This window comes from Pipistrellus kuhlii, unplaced genomic scaffold, assembly GCF_014108245.1.
Source record: "Pipistrellus kuhlii isolate mPipKuh1 unplaced genomic scaffold, mPipKuh1.p scaffold_m20_p_38, whole genome shotgun sequence".
Classification (NCBI taxonomy): domain Eukaryota; kingdom Metazoa; phylum Chordata; class Mammalia; order Chiroptera; family Vespertilionidae; genus Pipistrellus; species Pipistrellus kuhlii.
The window spans coordinates 3,612,967-3,630,666 of NW_023425538.1; the positions used below are offsets into that span (position 1 = coordinate 3,612,967).

General features: G+C 48.6%; 1 protein-coding gene across 8 annotated transcripts in view; it reads right to left on the reverse strand.

Annotated features, from left to right (window-relative positions):
* SIPA1L3 (signal induced proliferation associated 1 like 3) overlaps positions 1 to 17,700 on the reverse strand; it is a 353,179-nt gene that overhangs the window by 2,854 nt on the left and 332,625 nt on the right. For 6 of the 8 annotated variants that reach the window (XM_036408270.2, XM_036408269.2, XM_036408265.2 and 3 more), the window contains 5 exons: positions 12,031 to 12,220; positions 11,141 to 11,390; positions 6,381 to 6,524; positions 2,207 to 2,342; positions 616 to 697 (listed from right to left, as the gene is read on the reverse strand). In XM_036408270.2, the coding sequence (XP_036264163.1) occupies positions 616 to 697; positions 2,207 to 2,342; positions 6,381 to 6,524; positions 11,141 to 11,390; positions 12,031 to 12,220 (802 nt within the window). Of the gene's footprint in view, positions 1 to 615; positions 698 to 2,206; positions 2,343 to 6,380; positions 6,525 to 11,140; positions 11,394 to 12,030; positions 12,221 to 17,700 lie in introns of all 8 variants that reach the window. The other 2 variants (XM_036408263.2, XM_036408264.2) reach the window with 2 other exon arrangements.

Sequence of the window (17,700 nt, forward strand, 5' to 3'; positions counted from 1 at the left end):
CGTTAAACATTTATTTCAAGTACGACATTGTTCTAGAAACCAGTTCTGCAGCTTGCTTAGTTTGTTATTTAGGTTATTGGATTTCTTTTGTGTATTAGTAAATACATAGATTTCTGTGACTATTTTAACTGGCTGCAGAATACCTGCTGCCGGGTGACCTGTCACGTCCATTAGCACTGACCTGTGCAGGGATGGCTACACTTTCCCATTAGGGGGGGAAATAGTTCATAGGTCAACGCTCAACCACTGAGCCATGCCAGCTGGGCCTGGCTCCCATTTTTTATTCTGTCAACAGTGCAGTATGAACACCTTCGCGCACAGGTCTCTTTGTGCCCATGTTTGAGATCCTGCTGCAAATTTGCACAAGTGAAATTGGTGGGTCGACATGGTACATAGTTACTTTTCTTGCTCCCAAAAATTTTAGACTAATTTATTCCTTCTTCAAGAACATGTGATTTCTCTGTGTTCACCAGCCTTCGGTAAAGTTACTTTTTACTGTTTACTCATGACTATATTCAAAGCTGGGTGGCCTCCCCTAGAATAGCAGGGGTGGAGGGACAGGTACCTCAGCCTTGCTGGCCCTGGAGTGTCTGGGCAGTGGAGTGTGGGGCTTACCTTCTGGAGGTCCGTGTGCAGCTGTTTCAGCATTACTTCCAGCTGGTACACCTTGCCTGTCAGATCCAGGGGTGGCTCCTCGCTGGAAAGACAGAAGACAGGGTCAGGCCACTCTCACTCCTGAGGTCTTGGGGCATCCTCTCCCTGCTGGTATCCCCAAGGGGAACAAGTCTGAGGGAAGTCAGATGTGGGTGGAGGTTGAAGGCTATGTGTGTGCCTGCCCTGAAGTGTGCTTTCCCCAGAGGATGGACCATGTATGTGCTTAGGGAGAAATTCTGCCCGAGTGTGACCAGCACGAAACAAAGAATCCATCCCACAGACATCCATGGAGCATATGAGGCCTGTGAGTGGACAGGACTAGCAATGGGACGGAGGACAACGATAGTCGCTGACAATGGGCGCCCACCCTGCACTGCACATGGTCTCCATCTAACAGGCTCTGGCCCAACACAGAGGTCACCATGACATTACCCACTGGACAGAAGGCAAACCCAGGCTCAGGCAGGAACACTGCACCCAGGGCCTCAGCCTACGGCTCCTCCTCAGTGCAGATTTCCCTGTCTTGGGCTTGCCTATCCTCTATGGGGCACAGTGGGCAGTCCCTTTCTGTAGAAGGCTCCACTGGGCACGTGGGATACACATTATCTGGAGGGCGCTGGGAGGGGGTGGGCTGCAACAGACAAAGGGGTCTCAGCCCAAGAAGGGGAGAGGATTCGGCCACCTCACTCTTCCCTCCCTCCGTGGTCCTGGATCTTCTGCAGGGGAAGATGGAATGCAGGTGAAGGAGGTCAGGAGAGCACCAAGATGCCACCAGTTCTACACCAACTCGATTCCTACTCTTTCTGTGGCAGCACCACCTGTAACTGCCTCGTTCCTGTAAGTGGGGCCACATTTGGAAGGAGGTTGAGTCCTGAAGCCACTGTGTGACGCCAACAAGAAGAATCAAAATTATCCTGAAAAATGCTTGTACCGCTCACAGGTCCAGTGCATGACTGTGGTATAGAGTCCTGCCAGGGGAGGACGGCTGTGCACATGTGCAGTGCACTCTTTACACTCATGGATTTGCACACATCATTTTCATTCTGTCTCCCTCTTTAGTTTTACCGTCTCCCAAGACAATGCAGTCAAAGACGTGACACAAGATGGCAAACGTGACAGCTTGGCCCATGTCTCCTCCCTTCCCCAGGAAGGCTCCTGAGGGCAGGGTTCCTGCCTCCCCATTCCCAGTTCCCAGACAGCCCAGCAGGGACCAGCTGGGGAAGGGGTGAAAAGTGACAGGGAGAAGATTCGCATAATTTAGAAATATGCAGAGGAGGAGACCCAGAAGCCGACAGAGGGGACAACGGGGGTCACAACTTAGCACATTTTTCAAAGTTGGAAGTGCAACAATTTGTGAGAACATTGATTATAGTGTGTGCCTAACCAGCCATGAGGATAGGACCCACTCTGATTTGGCCACTGCTGGGCCCCATTTGTGGATCACTCCACAGTGTTAGATGAGGAAGCAGATGTTCCCCAGATACTGCAGACAGGGTGGTGGGGTAACCTGCAGTGGCTGTCACTTGCCTGGATGTCTCCAGGGAAACCTCACCTCATGGTAGGGGTGGTCCTGGGGGTTGGGGGTCCCCTCTCCAGGCTCAGGTGGCTGTGGACAGGACTGTGTGCAGGTGGCATGTCCGGGCTCAGAGCTGGGTCATTGAGAGAGAAGAGTGACACGGCTCTTTGCACTGGTGGAGAGAGAAGGGAGAGGGGTCAGCGGGGATCCGGCTCTTTCTTGATGACCTTCCCTCTGCTCCTCACACATGAACCACCACTACATTCCCAACCACACCTTTGTTAGATCACACAGGTAATGTGGGTGAATTTTTGCCAAAAAATCCAATCAGATAAGGACACAACAAAATCCCACCGTGATTCTGAGCAAACCCCTAGACCAAAATGACCAGTTTAGACAAAATTCAAGGGAGAGAGAGACAGGTTAAATTATAGTAATAACCCAATTCAGAACCTGGCACATTCTTAGCATAAATGACTTGTTTTAGTCAACAAATAAATGATGGAAAAAATGGCAAAAAGTGGAGTGTACTGAGTGAGACAGTACATGAAGGCTAGTTAAGTCCAGTTCTAAGAATGTCAGTGAAATCACAAAAGCAATAAGAAATGCAAAACAGAAATGCAAAATCACATATGCTGAAGAGAGAACAGAAGTCACAGGGCCTGCTGGTGCAAGTGAACATTCACGGGAACTCCAGGCAGAAAATTTGCTCTGCGTGGGGCCTGAGTGCTGGCCATTTTAAACAGGACTGTTAGGGGATCTTTCTGTAATGACAAGAATTGGTGAGGGCCCCAATGCACCACAGAGCGTGGCGGGAAGGCCAGGAGGTGGGCCTGTGCGATGCCCAGCGGGGACAGGCAGGGCCAGGAGCAGAGGTGCACATGCTGGACATACACTGACACCTGCCAAGGCGGCTCCCATCAGCTGGACATCTCTCTGCTTAGTAACAACCAAATACCCTTCCCTTAGATCCACCAACCAGTAATACTTGGCCACACTGACCTCCTCTCCCCACTCATCTGTGTGCTCTTCCTACTATTGACTGTAAAGTGCCAACATCATGGTGCTCCCCTCTGTGTGGTTCATTACACTTCTCCAAAGAACAGGACTCTCTCCTCCATCTTCTCAACACAGTCATACTCGAGAACTTTAACATTTGTACTGGATGGCTAATCGTTATCTTGAAATCCCTTGTTCTCTAAATAACATCCCTATAGCTGCTGTCTTATCTCCTGGCCTTAATATCTCTTCTCTTTGAAAATATTCTTCTGTGAACAACGTCACACATGTCCCAAAGCAGGGAGAACAGCACTGCATTCCCACGAACCCAGCACCCGCTCCAACAATGCTCAACATCCTCTGGCTTCCTCCCCACCTGTCCTTTGCTTCTATTATCCAATAACGCCTTTCCTTCCCACATTACAAACAGCTTCTTGAGGTTTACCTGACACACAACAAACTGCAAATGTTGAAAGTGCACAATTTGCCTAGGTGCCTTTGTTGGCAGAGCCTCAGTTTCCTCAGCTGTAAGTGGGAATTTGAATACATCCCTCAGATGAGACCAGAAGAAATGCTGCTTATGAAATGATGAAGTGCCGGCTGCTTCCCACCTTCAGGGAGCACCACTAAGAAACCCTTCCCACCCCTGAGCGTGCCAGGCCTCCCGAGGGTCACATGCATCAGCAGTACTGGGGTTCTGCTCGGCAGCCATCCTCAAGGGGAAGGCTGAGGTAGACCAGAGGCAGGGCCTCATTTGCTCTAACCACTCTCCCTCTCACCCCAACCCAGGCCTGAATGCCTTCATCATGTGACCAGTGGAGGCTGCAGGATGGGATGGAAGCAACGGGCCGAAGAAATGAGGGAGGCATTTCCTCTAAAGCCATCTGCCAGAGTGGACTGGCTCAACCATGGAAAAATGAAGGATGTGTATATATGGGTCTGATTTAGCAGATCTGTGCCAGGTTGTGCTGGGCACGCAGCAGTGACTGCCATTAGGTCCTTGCCTCCCCACCCAGTAGGGAAACATACCCATCATTAGATAGCGATGGCTCAGAGAGGTCAGAGTAAGGTCAGGAACAGGGATAGGGGCCAGGGCTGTGGGAGACCAGAGGAGGTGACTTATGTAGATGAGGGGATACCAAGGAGGGTTTCTTGGAGGAGGGACAACTAAGCTTGGCCTAAAACAAGCATGTCAAATTCACGGGCCATGGCCCACAACGAATATTTTTGTAGCCCCGCCAATATAACAGTATGTAAGAAACATTTTAATAAAAACTTCTTAACTTAATTTTTACAATATCCTGTTATATATAATCTAATCTAATAAAAGGGTAATATGCAAATTAACCACCACCCCATCATAAAGATTGTGAAATCCCCTGAGGGCTCCCAGTCTGTGAGATGGGGCAGGCTGGGCTGAGGGACACCCCCCCACCCCAGTGCATGAATTTCATGCACCAGGCCTCTAGTCCTATATAATAAAAGTGTAGGTGGTGTTGTGTGACAACCTCACACAACATTGTCACAAGATGACTGCCATGACATCATCAAAAGAGGGCCACCACAAGATGGCCGGCAGGGGAGGGCAGTTGGGGGCAACCAGGCCTGCAGGGGTTGGGGTTGACCAGGTCGCAGGGGAGGGCAGTTGGGGTTAGCAAGTCCGCAGAGGAGGACAGTTGGGGGTGACCAGACTGGTAGGGGAGGGCCGGTGGAGGCAACCAGGCCTGCAGAGGAGGGCAATTGGGGGTGATTGGGCCAGCAGGGGAGCAGTTAGGCGTCAATCAGGTTAACAGGGGAGCGGTTAGGGGGTGATCAGGCTAGCAGGCAGAAATGGTTAGGGGCAATCAGGCAGGCAAGTGGTAGGAGCCAGCAGTCCCGGATTGTGAGAGAGATGTCTGGCTGCCAGACATCCCCTGAGGGGTCCCAGATTGGAGAGGGTGCAGGCTAGGCTAAGGGATACCCTTCCCCTGCCCCCTCCTGTGTATGAATTTCATGCACTGGGCCTCTAGTTATTAATAACGAACTACAACATTCGCTAATGACTACTATCCTGTGTATGAATTTCATGCACTGGGCCTCTAGTTATTAATAACGAACTACAACATTCGCTAATGACTACTATAATTGTGTTGCATTCATTTCCCTTATGCGCAGGTGCACCTTTTCTACTAATACTAGCAATGAATATTTTAGCAGCTGACTGCCACATCATTAGTCTTGGACTGACTTGTTTGGTGTGTGCAACAGGAAATATTTTGCTTTCAGAGAATAAGAAAAATAGGTATCACACGACACAACCTTTCTCTTTAACAACATATCCCAAATTTCAGCTGGACATATGGTCTCATTTCACAGCCTGCCCTGCAAATAGGCATGGCCAACTGTGACATCCTAGATGATGGAAGTAATCACAGGAGAAGTGGGAGACGCTGGGAAGTGCCCTTAAAACGAGGACATGTGTCCTTCTCTCTCCTGCTCAAAGGTGGACATCATGGTCAGAACCCTAGTAGCCTCACTGTGAGGGTGAAGACCTTGTGCCCTCAGGCATTTGTGCAGGTGCCATGCCAGCCCACCCAAGAATTTTTACCTGTGCAAAACCAGGCGTGTTTAAATCCATTAATTTGGATTTTTTGCCACTTGAGCCAAAGCAAATCTAAACACAATTTGGATTGCTATAGTTTTGCCCTATAGTAGGGGTGTCGAACTCAATCAAAGAAGGGGCCAAAATCTAAAATCCAGCCTAAATCGCGGGCCGAATGGTTTACTGAACAGTCATAAACTGTCATTGTGATGGAAACACAGCGGAGTGCAGTGATGACAGCGCGGTGCGGGCCACATTGCAAGGCCTGGAGGGACGGATTTGGCCCCCGGGCCTTGTGTTTGACACATGTGCCCTATAGTAATAATATAAAGTATTGTCTGTTGAGGGCTTGTTCTGTGCCTGACATGTTTTACATAACTTTGATGTAATCCTCACTGTAGTCTCAGGTCATGGGAACAGTCATGCTCCTTATCTGCAAATAAGGTAACAGGATCAGAAAGATGAAGACATTTGGCCAGGACTGCACAATGACTGGGGAAGGATGTGAACTCTGTTCCACCTGATTCTGGAACCTGAGTGTGTCCCCTTTCAAAACCCCAAGGCCCTCTGTTGATCCTTTTAGGGCACAGCAGTGGTAGGATCTGGTGGGGTTGGGTGGAGGACACTTACCTTCGTATGCCTTGGCTGCATTTACCAGGCTGGACCACTCAAGGCCAGCCGCTGTGTCAGGCAGTGGCATCATCCCAGGGTCTAGGCGTCGAAGTGGCCGGTCCCGCCCATCAGACAGTGAGAGCTCAGAGGCTGAGATGGTGGCTGGGTGAGGAGAACAGAGATAGGGAGGTGGGAGAAACAAAGAAATTAATATATTGTTATACCTTATATATAATTATGGAACATTATATAATTGTTATAACATTATATATAATTAAATAAATGCCTTATTTATTAGATCAGTGTTTCCCAAAGTGTGGTACTTGTACCTCCAGGGGTACGGGAAGAGTTTGGTGGGGGTATGCGTTGCACCGGAGATTGGTGGGGATATGCACTGCACCGTGCTTAGCTGCGCCTAATTCTACGTTCTCATGAGTACGAGAAGTACTCAGCGTTAAGAAAATTATAGAAGGGGTACACATATGTCAAAAGTTTGGGAAACAGCCGGGACCGGTTTGGCTCAGTGGATAGAGCCTGCGGACTGAAAGGTCCCAGGTTCGATTCCGGTCAAGGGCATGTACCTTGGTTGCGGGCGCATCCCCAGTGGGGGGTGTGCAAGAGGCAGCTGATCGATGATTCTCTCTCATTGATGTTTCTGACTTTCTGTCCCTCTCTCTTCCTCTCTGTGAAAAATCAATAAAATATATTAAAAAAAAAAAGTTTGGGAAACACTGTATTAGATGATAAATGCCATGGAAAACATCCAGCAGGGAAGGGGGTGGGAGTGTTGGATAATTTCTGTGGGTACCATTTTAAACAGGGTACTAGGGGAGGCCTTACAAAGATGGCATTTGTAAAAGCTCTGAAGGAGAGGAGGGACTGAGCCAGGGGTTACAGAAGGGAAAAGTATCCAAGCAGATGAAACAGCCAGTAAAAAATTCCCCAGTCAGGAATGTGCCTGTAGGTTTAAGGAACTCTGAGGCTGGGACAGAGGAAAAGGGGAGAGAGAGTAATGGAAATAGCTCTTTTTTCAGTATTTATTACATGCTAGGCATTGTGTAGCATTTTCTATGTATTAACTTGTTTGATTCTCAGGTTAACACAGTGAGGTAGGCAACTATTGTTGCTCCATTTCACTACCACAGAAACCGAGGCACCAGAGAAGTGAGGCCAGAGAGGTGACAGGGCTGGACTTCCAGGGGCCTTGTGGGCCATGATGAGGACTTTGTCTCCTAGTGAGATGGAGCCACAGAAGGGCTTTAGCAGGGAGAGATGTGTCCCAAAGCAGAGTTCACACGGACCTTCTGGCTTTGTTTGGGGGATAGATGATGGAGGGGACTGGAGGAACAGGGAGACAGTAGGAGGGAGATGAGAGTGGAGGATGATTGGGAGACCCTGGCTCTCTTTTGTAGGTGAAGCTGACAGTATTTTCTGAAAGGGGATGTGGGTGTAAGACAGAGATGGATCCATGGTGATGTCAAGATGCTGGAGCTAGTGCTGAGTTGGGAAGGCTATGGGGAGCTGAAGTTTGTTGCTGGGGGTGTGGATGTGAGCTGTCATTAGACTTTCACAAGGAGCCAGTGGGTAGTGTCTGGCTACAGAGTGTGGGGTGGAGGAGAGGTGCGAGGCTGCAGATATAATGGGTTGCCAGTGTCTGGACAGTGTTTGCCGTGGCAGAGTCACTGTGGGGAGACCTGAGGGTTCGAATGAAGAAAATGACCCCTGAAGTTTCAGGGTGCTGGAGAGATAGACAGCACAAGAGTCACATCAGCAGCTGCATTTGCTACAGCCACTGAGCGCGTCCGATGCCTCATAGCCCATAAAGGGGATGGGACAGAAGAGGAGAGCAAGGCACAGAGGTCAGGAGTGACTCAAGGCAGAGCCAGTGGTTGAACCAGGGCTGCTGTGTTCCCTGAGTGCACCCTCTTGCTGGGCACCATGGGGCTCATCTCACAGCTTCACCTCCAATTAGCCAGGAGGGAGGTGTCCTTATGACCCAGGTGTTGTGCAGGGGAACACTGAAGTTCAAAGCAAGAAGCTGCCTTGTCCATGGTTACACTTGCCGGTGGTCCAACACTGACCCTGCTCCAAGCCCAAGCTCAAGTCCACATGGCTTTGGTGGTCAGGTTGTTGTTGACACTGCTTTAAGCCTGCTCTCCAGTACTCAGGCGTTAAGCTGACCCATGGCAGAGTATAACACTTGCTCCAGATGATAGAATATCACAGAAACAATTAATAGCTGTTTTTCAGTGTTTACTATATGCTAGGCATTATGCTAGCATTTTCCAATATTAACTGTTTGATTCTCAGGTTAACACAGTGAGGTGGGCAGTATTTTTGCTCACATTTTTTTTTAAAACAGCTACGGTTGTCATTTGAGAATCACGTTGGAGACTTAAATGTCTTAAAAAAAAAAAAAAGACAAAAAACTAAAGATTTTTCTCCGAGGTTCTGACAGCTGGACCCTTGGGAGCAGAAGAAACCCTGAAGTGTGGGGGACTGAGGGAAGAGGGTTTCGGTTGGGGGGTGAATAAGGCTGGGCTGAGGAGAGGGGAGCCTGTGATGGAGCTGTGGTTGCGGGATATGGGTTTTGTGGCTGAACTTGAAGGTCAGCTAGGAAACCAGGATCAGAGCTGACAGGAAGGGTAGAGTTTACAGTTTCAGGAGGAGCTTGGGCAGCACAGGAGTTGATAAGGCTATCATGGAAACTGAGGCACAGAGAGGTTATTTCTATGAGTGGGGACCTGGCACAAACTCAGGTGCATCTGCCCAGTGGACGATGGGAGTGACAAAGGCTGGAAGGAAGCTGAGCCCCTAACCACCATGCTCTTCAGCCTGCCGGCATTCCACTGCTGAGCTGGTGGGGGTAGCAGCTGCCACTGCCCAGCGAGTAATCAGCAGGTGCTGCTGTGAGAGGCTCCGTGATTAGGGAAGCCTGAGGTGTCCTCAGCTCTGACATGGCTTGGAAAGGGCTCTTGAACAGGCTTGGGAGAGGCAGAGACTTGGACACCATGGCCAGGCTGAGGTCAGATGGCGCTCTCCCTGACAAAGGGGGACGGTGTCATGTGGGCAAAGAGGTGTACCTGTGTGCCTGCTCTTAGGAAGCTTCCAGTCCGGTGAGGGAAGCAGACCCATCCTCACTTGACAACCAAAGTGAATGGGACTGTGATGGGGGAAACAAATGGCAGAGGGATCAGGAATGGGATGGGAGCACCCTGAGGTGGGGGCCAAGAGGAGTGCCTGACTCATCCTGGAGGCAGCAGCATCTGAGCTGAGACTGACAGGATGTGGCAGAGCTGGTCAGAGGCATTCACATCTGTCTTTCTTTGTTCTCTGTGCATACCACCTCTGCCCTGGCCCTCTCTCACCTTCTCCTCAGTATGTGTTGAATGCCAACAGTGTGCCAGGTCCAGCCAGAGGCAGACCGGGCAGTAAGGATGAGAGACAGAGGAGGGAAGCAGAGTGAGGGTTAGGGAAGCTTGAGGAATTCCCCCTAAACCTCAGCCCCACTGGGGCAGAAATGTTCTCTGATGTGCTTGTCACTGCGTGCCCAGCACCGAGAGCAGAGCCTGGCCCACAGCACAGTGGAATGTAGGTAATGAGGGGCTGGGCCGGTGCCTGGAGAGGAAGCGAGGGAGATGGGCCAGCCTGGAGCTGGGGCAAACACCTAGGAAAGAGCAATAACTGAACAAAGCCTTTAGGAGAAGTAGGAGTTTCAAGAACAGGGTTGGGAGAATTGCATGACAGGCAGAGGGAACAGACATGTAGAATGCTCTGAGGAGGAAAGGTCTGGTGGCCTGGAGGATCTCAAGAAGGGTACTGTGAAGTGGAAGAGCTGATGTTGGGCTCCCAAACATGAGTATGGATCCAGACACTATGGCAGTGGGGGGGCCAACAGACTTTTAAGCGGAGAAACAGACTCTTTCAAAAAAAAGTCCCAGAGCCTCCTCCATCCAGCCTGTGCATACAAGAGGCTCCATCATTGATACGGGACATAGTCCTTCAGACAAAACCCTTCGGGAAAACAACCTCTGGAATCCAGACCTGCCTGGACTTGGGAGGCTGTGTTACATGTGACGCAGCACCTAGAGAGGCAGGTGGTATTCTGCAACGAAGCAACATCTTTCCCGCTAAGCGGGGTAATCGAGGACCATCAAGAGCCTCACATGCATTAGTGTTGGGTTGTGCTGCCAGAGAGCCTGGTCCTACCTTCTCCCTCCCTTCAGTTTCAGAGCCTTTGGGTGTAGAAAGGGATCTGAAGGCAGACCAAAGGCTTTTTGATAAGGGATGCTCAGTAAATATTTGCTGGATGAATAGAGGGATGGATGAGCCACACCTCTGCCCATCACTTCCTCCAAGGCAGACCTGGAGAAGTCCAGTAGGTAAAGCGATGATCACTAGGTAATCTGTTTGAAGCTAGAACAGGTAACGGGCTGGGGGTCAGCTGACGCCAACCCCTGATACTCAGGGCTCCAGCCAGCTACACCTGGCAAGACTGATCTCCTATTTCTGGTGTCAGATGAACCCAATCCTTAGGTGCTCCAGGTTCCAAGGTGAACCTCTGGAAATCCTGTCTTAGCCAATAATCCCTTGTTTCCTGAGTGACACTGTGCCTACCCATCAGGCCCCCTTAAAGTTCATGTGTAGCCCAGTTCCCTCCCTCAGCTGACTCCAATGACCTCTTGCCTCTGACCTCCAGGTAACCTACAGGTGACCTTCAAGCCCTGTCCCTCTTGCTTTCCAAACATGGGGTAACTCCCCTGCCAGCCCAGGCTCACATGTCTTCTCTGGGAAGCCGTTGCCAGGGGCAGGGATGGTGCTGGGGCTGCCGCCGCCTGGCGGATGAGAGTGCTGGTGCTGGCGGCGGGCGGGCAGCGTGCTGGAGGGGAAGGCGCAGGTGCTGGTGAAGAGCACGTCGCTGGGCAGGCCTGCCTCCAGGATAGTGGAGTTGGCAAAGCTGGGCTCACGCCGCCCACTGCACAGACTCTCGTCAGACAGCGTCCGCTGAAGACTCTTCTGTGGCGACTGCTGCTGAGACAGGGGAGGGTCACGGAGTGTGGTCATGGCCTGGCCCATGGTCACTATCCTCAGAAGTGCCTTCCTGTCCTGGACATCGGTGGCTCTTTCCCACCCAGCCTCCATTTTTGCCCCTTTCTGGTCAAAGCCCCCCAATTTCCCCCTGAGCATTCTTCCTCCATCACTTGTAGACCACTCAGTTCTGCCCTCCAGCTCCAGGTAAGGTTAGGGAATGTAGTGTAGCGCTGCCTTCCCTAGTGCTGTGGGATAGAGGCCTCTCCATCTGCACAAGAGAGGGCATGCCTGAGAGCAAGACCAGGCAAGGATAGGCGGGGATAATGGGTGTAGAGGGACCAAGGACAACTGCGGTTTTGGTCCCTGGGAATCCTATCTCCACTTTTAGTGCCCGAGGTTTGGGTTCCACGAGACCTCTAAGAACATCCCCTGTCACATGAGGTCCTCTAGTGTGGAATAAATCCCTGCCTGCCCAGCAGGCTGGTTTACACCATGCCTCTGGCCTGACTGATGATGTGATGCCCTGGATTCCGGTCACAAAGCCACATACACCCAAACAGGGCGGGCAGGGGTCAAAGGCCAAGGACCTGCAGGAAGAGGCTGGAGTGGCTGGGTGAGGTAGGTCCTTCGCCCTTGCCCTCCCTCGCAGCCCACTTCGTACTCCTGCATCTCTCTCCTGATCTGGTGCCAGGTTGTCCATGATGATGAGCTTCTTCAGGTCATCCTCGATGGTGGATTTATAGTTCTTCCGTGGGGAGCGCAGGTCACGGAGGGACGCTCTCAACCGTGGCTGCCCAAAGACGTTTTTCGTATTGGTGTCCACCTGCCTGAAACAAGAGATTAGGGTCAGCAGGGTTGTGGGGAGGCAGGAGCTGAGTCTCATAGCTGTCCTGGCCTGAGAAGACCTGATGCTACTGGGCGCCACCTGGTGTGACAGAAGAGAGACCTTGTTTGTCCTCCATTCACTCACACCACAAATACTTACCAGGGACCTACTATGCACCAAGCTGCTGCAGGAGGAACGCACGCAGCAGTGAGCATGGAGTTGCCCTCCAGTCAGGAAGCCTGACAATGAGCAAATGAACAGATATCCCAGAATGTATGGTAGGAAGAGGTGTCAGAAGAAAAATGAAGCTGCGTAAATGGACAGGATGATGGGGTAGAGGATGGCTTTTCCTGGGGGGTCACATAGGAACAAGAGTGGTGAGTCTGAGGACTGAAAGGTGGAGTGGAGTGAGGAGGGCAGTGTGGTGGACGGTGAGGTCTGGGTACGGGCTGGGCAGACTCATGAACCACAGTGGGGACCTGGAGGCATGAGGGGGCCTGGCTTGCCTTTTAGGATTACTCTGGTTGTTGAACATAAAAGTGACCTTCACAGAGGTGGGGACAAGAGGGGAAGCAGGGAGACAGCGAGAAAGTTCCTGCAGGTGAGATCAAAATGGCCCAGACCAGGCACAAAGAGGAATGAGACCTCACAGAGGGAGACCCGGTGGGGGAACTGGTCCCCAGCAGCAAGTGCCGGGCTACAGACAGCAGATCTCTGGCCTGGGTGCTCTAGGAACTACCATCAGCTATCCTAGCCTGTTTCCTCATCTGTTATATGGGGGAAGGGAGCTCATACACCGTGAGGTAACAGGGCCCAGAGATGAGGCTCCTCAACCCTGGGCAGGGGCCTGGAGCCTCTGACTTTCCCATCTCCACTTTCTTTTTTCTTTTAAATATATATTTTATTAATTTTTTACAGAGAAGAAGGGAGAGGGATAGAGAGTTAGAAACATTGATCAGCTGCCTCTTGCACGCCCCTTACTGGGGATGTGGATGTGCCTGCAACTAAGGTACATGTTCTTGACCGGAATCGAACCTGGGACCTTTGAGTACGAAGGCGACGCTCTATCCACTGAGCCAAACTGGTCTCGGTCCCATCTCCACTTTCTATTGTGCCTTCTATTCTAGAAGCCGGTCTGTGAGCTCAAATCACTGCTCACTGCCCAAAGCTGACCTCACACTGCCTTTCAGAACACTCTGTGGTCTAAAAGCTACTGAAGCACAGTCTGGATTAAAGGCAGGAGCCCTGGAGACACAGGCTGAGAGTTGAGTCCTAACTGCTTGTTCCTTCTGTGGGACCCTGAGTAAGTCATACCATCATTCTGACCCTCAGTTTGCTCACCAGGAAAATATGCTGACCTTATGGCATTGTAGGGTTTGCTGCAAAAACACTTGTTGGCATCTGACCCAGAGTGATGCTTGGGAAAATGAGGGCTGCCCTTGGAACAGTTTACCTGGCTGACCAGCACCCTAAGCTGGTCCCTCTCCCCTCTACTGGCCCCACAGGCGGGTACTAGATAGCACTCTGACCTCCCCTGGGTTTTGGGGTCATTGCTCTTGTGACTTGCCCTGAGGTCTCCTCCTGCCTTCTGATTCTAGCCCAGCCTTTGGGTTCAGGTCTTATTTTCCTCGTGAAAACTGGGCCTCTGACCTGAGGTATTGCTAGGAGAGAAAAAGCAACAGCTACCAGGATCACAGTCCTCATTGTGCAGCAGACACCACCCCCATCCCAAAGACTCCCTGTATGATATTAAACTTGCACAGCAGGGACAGAAGGCACAGTGGCAGATAAAAAACTGTAGGGAGAAACCAAGATGGTGGCATAGGTAAACACCTAAACTGCTGCCTCATACAATATTTTAAAACTACAACTAAAAGACAAAATGGACATCATCCAGAACCACAGGAAGACTGGCTGAGTGGAAATAATACAATTAGAAGAAAAGAGAAAAGCACACTGAGACTCAGAGGAACTGGGGAAGGCAGAGGTACTGAGGCGTGCGCAGAGAGGGTGGGCAACTGAGTACGTGACTGGCTTTCTCAAATGGGAGGGAGACAAAAATTCCCGAATGCATTGAACTCCAGTTCCGGGCAAGACTCTGGGTACCCAGGCTCATTTGAGGAGAAACTGGTCTGTCTGGCAGTGGGCAGAACTTGAGGGTGGCTTTGTCTCAGAGGTGTTTGCAGTGATTACCATGGGACACTGAGACACAGAAGCCTATTAGGGTAGGGCTGATGGGAAACCAATGCTGTCTGCTCTACCCTGAGACTCTGCCCCATCCAAGTTGAGCACAGAGGCTTTTGCAAGTCTTATCTCATAAGGGTGTCTCCAGCACAGAAGTTCTCCCATCATAGATGCAGCTGATCCTCACAGCCAATTGGCCTGGAGGTCAGTTCCTCCCAGTGATACCAACAACAATCAAGGCTTAACTTCAGAAAGACTGTGCACACAGCCCACAAAGGGGTGCACCAAGAATGTCCACCACAGGTAACTGGGAGGCTGAGCCACTGGGCCCTATAGTACACCTAGTACACAAAGCCACTCTATCAACTCAGGGAAGCAGCCAAAATGTGGAGACAAAGAAACAGATCACAAATGAAAGAAATGGAGGAAAGCAAATAACTGGATATAGAGTTCAAAACCATGGTTATAAGTGTTTTTCCCCCCTCATTTTTTTTATTAAGGTATTATATGTGTACATATCTTATCAATGCCCCCCCTAACCCCCCACACTCCCATACATGCCCTCCCTCTCCAGAGTTTTGCATCCATTGGTTATGCTTATATGCATGCGTACAAGTTCTTCAGTTGATCTCTTATCTCCCCATATCTCCCTCCCCTCCCCGCTGTAATTTGACAGTCTGTTTGTTGTTTTACTGTCTCTGTATCTATCTTTTTGTTTATCAGTTTATAATGTTCTTTATTATTCATAAATGAGTGAGATCATGTGTTTTTCTTTTCATTGACTGGCTTATTTCACTCAGCATAATGTTTTCCAATTCCATTCAGGTTGTTGCAAATGATAAGAATTCCTTTTTTATGGCAACATAGTATTCCATTGTGTAGATGTACCGTAGTTTTTTGATCCAATCATCTGCTGACAGGCACCTAGGCTGTTTCCAAATCCTAGCTATTGTAAATTGTGCTGCTATGAACATAGGGGTGCATATATCCTTTCTGATTGGTGTTTCTAGTTTCTTAGGATATATTCTAAGGAGAGGGATTACTGGGTCAAATGGGAGTTCCATTTTCAGTTTTTTGAGGAAACTCCATACTGTTCTCCACAGTGGTTGCACTAGTCTGCATTCCCACCAGCAATGTACGAGGGTTCCTTTTTCTCTGCAACCTCGCCAACACTTGTCGTTTGTTGATTTGTTGATGATAGCCATCCTGACAGGTGTGAGATGGTACCGCATTGTCATTTTGATTTGCATCTCTAGGATAATTAGTGACTTTGAGTATGTTTTCATGTGCCTCTTGGCCTTCCTTCTGTCTTCTTTTGAAAAAAAATCTATTTAGGTCCATTGCCCATTTTTTAATTGGATCATTTATCTTCCTTTTATTAAGTTGTATAAGCTGTCTGGAGATTAAACCTTTATCAGTGATAACATTTGCAAATATGTTCTCCCATACAGTGGGCTTTCTTGTTGTTTTGTTGATGGTTTCTTTTGCTGTAAAAAAGCTTATTTTGGCCGAAACCGGTTTGGCTCAATGGATAGAGCGTTGGCTTGGGGACTGAAAGGTCCTGGGTTCGATTCTGGTCAAGGGCATGTATCTTGGTTGCGGGCATATCCCCAGTAGGGGGTGTGCAAGAGGCAGCTGATTGATGACTCTCTCTCATCGATGTTTCTAACTCTCTCTCTCCCTTCCTCTCTGTACAAAATCAATAAAATATATTTTAAAAAAAGCTTATTTTGATTTAGTCCCATTTGTTTATTTTCTCTTTAGCTTTCATTGCCCTAGGAGCAGTATCAGTGAAGAAGTTCTTTCAGCATGTGTCTGAGATTTTGCTGCCTGTGGATTCCTCTAGTATTTTTATGGTTTCCCATCTTATGTTTAAGTCCTGTATCCATTTTGAATTTATTTTTGTGTATGGTGTAAGTTGATGATCTAGTTTCATTTTTTTTGCATGTATCTGTTCAATTTTCCCAACACCATTTATTGAAGAGACTGTCCTGACTCCATTGTATGTTCATGCCTCCTTTGCCAAATATTGAGTATAGAGGTTTGGATTGATATCCGAATTCTCTATTCTATTCCATTGATCTATATGTTTGTTCTTGTGCCAGTACCACGCTGTTTTGAAAACAGTGGCTTTGTAATACAGCTTGAAATCTGGTATTGAGATCCCTCCTCCTTTGTTCTTCTTTCTCAGGATTGCTGTGGCTATGCGGGGTCTTTTTTTATTCCAGATTAACTTTTGGAGAGTTCTTTCTAGGTCTGGTATTTCAATGGGGAGTGCATTGAACCTATAAATTGCTTTGGGAAGTATGGACATTTTGATGATGTTGATTCTACCAATCCATGAACATGGTATGTTCTTTCATCTGTTTATATCTTCCTCTATCTCTTTTTTCAGTGACATGTAGTTTTCCACATATAGGTCTTTTACCTCCCTAGTTAAGTATATTTGGAAATGTTAATTTTTTTGGTGCGATGGTAAATGGGATTGCTTTTTTAGTCTGTTTCTGTGAGTTCACTATTGGTGTATAGAAATGCCATAGATTTCTTGGCATTAATTTTGTATCCTGCTACATTGTTGAATTCATTTATCAAGCCTATTAGTTTTTTGATGGAGTCTTTTTATGTACAATATCATGTTATCTGCAAATAAGGACAATTTTACTTCTTTTCCAAGTTGGATGCCTTTTATTTCTTCTTCTTGTCTAATTGAAATGGCTAGTACTTCCAGTACTATGTCAAACAGGAGTGGTGAGAGTGGGCATCCCTGTCTTGTTCCTGTTCTTAGAGGGAATGGTTTTAGTTTTTGCCCATTGGGTATGATTTTGCTGTGGGTTTATCATATATAGCTTTTATTATGTTGAGGTATGATCCTTCTATTCCCACCTTGTTGAGAGTTGTTTTTTTTTCTAAATCAGGAAAGGGTGTTGGATTTTATCAAATGCTTTTTCTGTGTCAATTGATATATGATTTTTATCTCTCAATTTGTTTATGTGATGTATCACGTTTATAGATTTGCAGATATTGTACCATCCTTGCATTCCTGGAATAAATCCTACTTGGTCATGGTGTATGATCTTTTTGATGTGCTATTGGAGCCGATTTGCTAGAATTTTGTTGAGGATTTTGGCATCTATGTTCATGAGGGATATTGGCCTGTAATTCTCTTCATTGTGTTGTCTTTATTTGGTTTTAGTATTAGGGTGATACTGGCTTCATAAAAGGAGCTTGGAAGTGTTCCTTCCTCTTGAATTTTTTGGAATAGTCTGAGGAGGATAGGTTTTAGTCTTCCTTGAATAT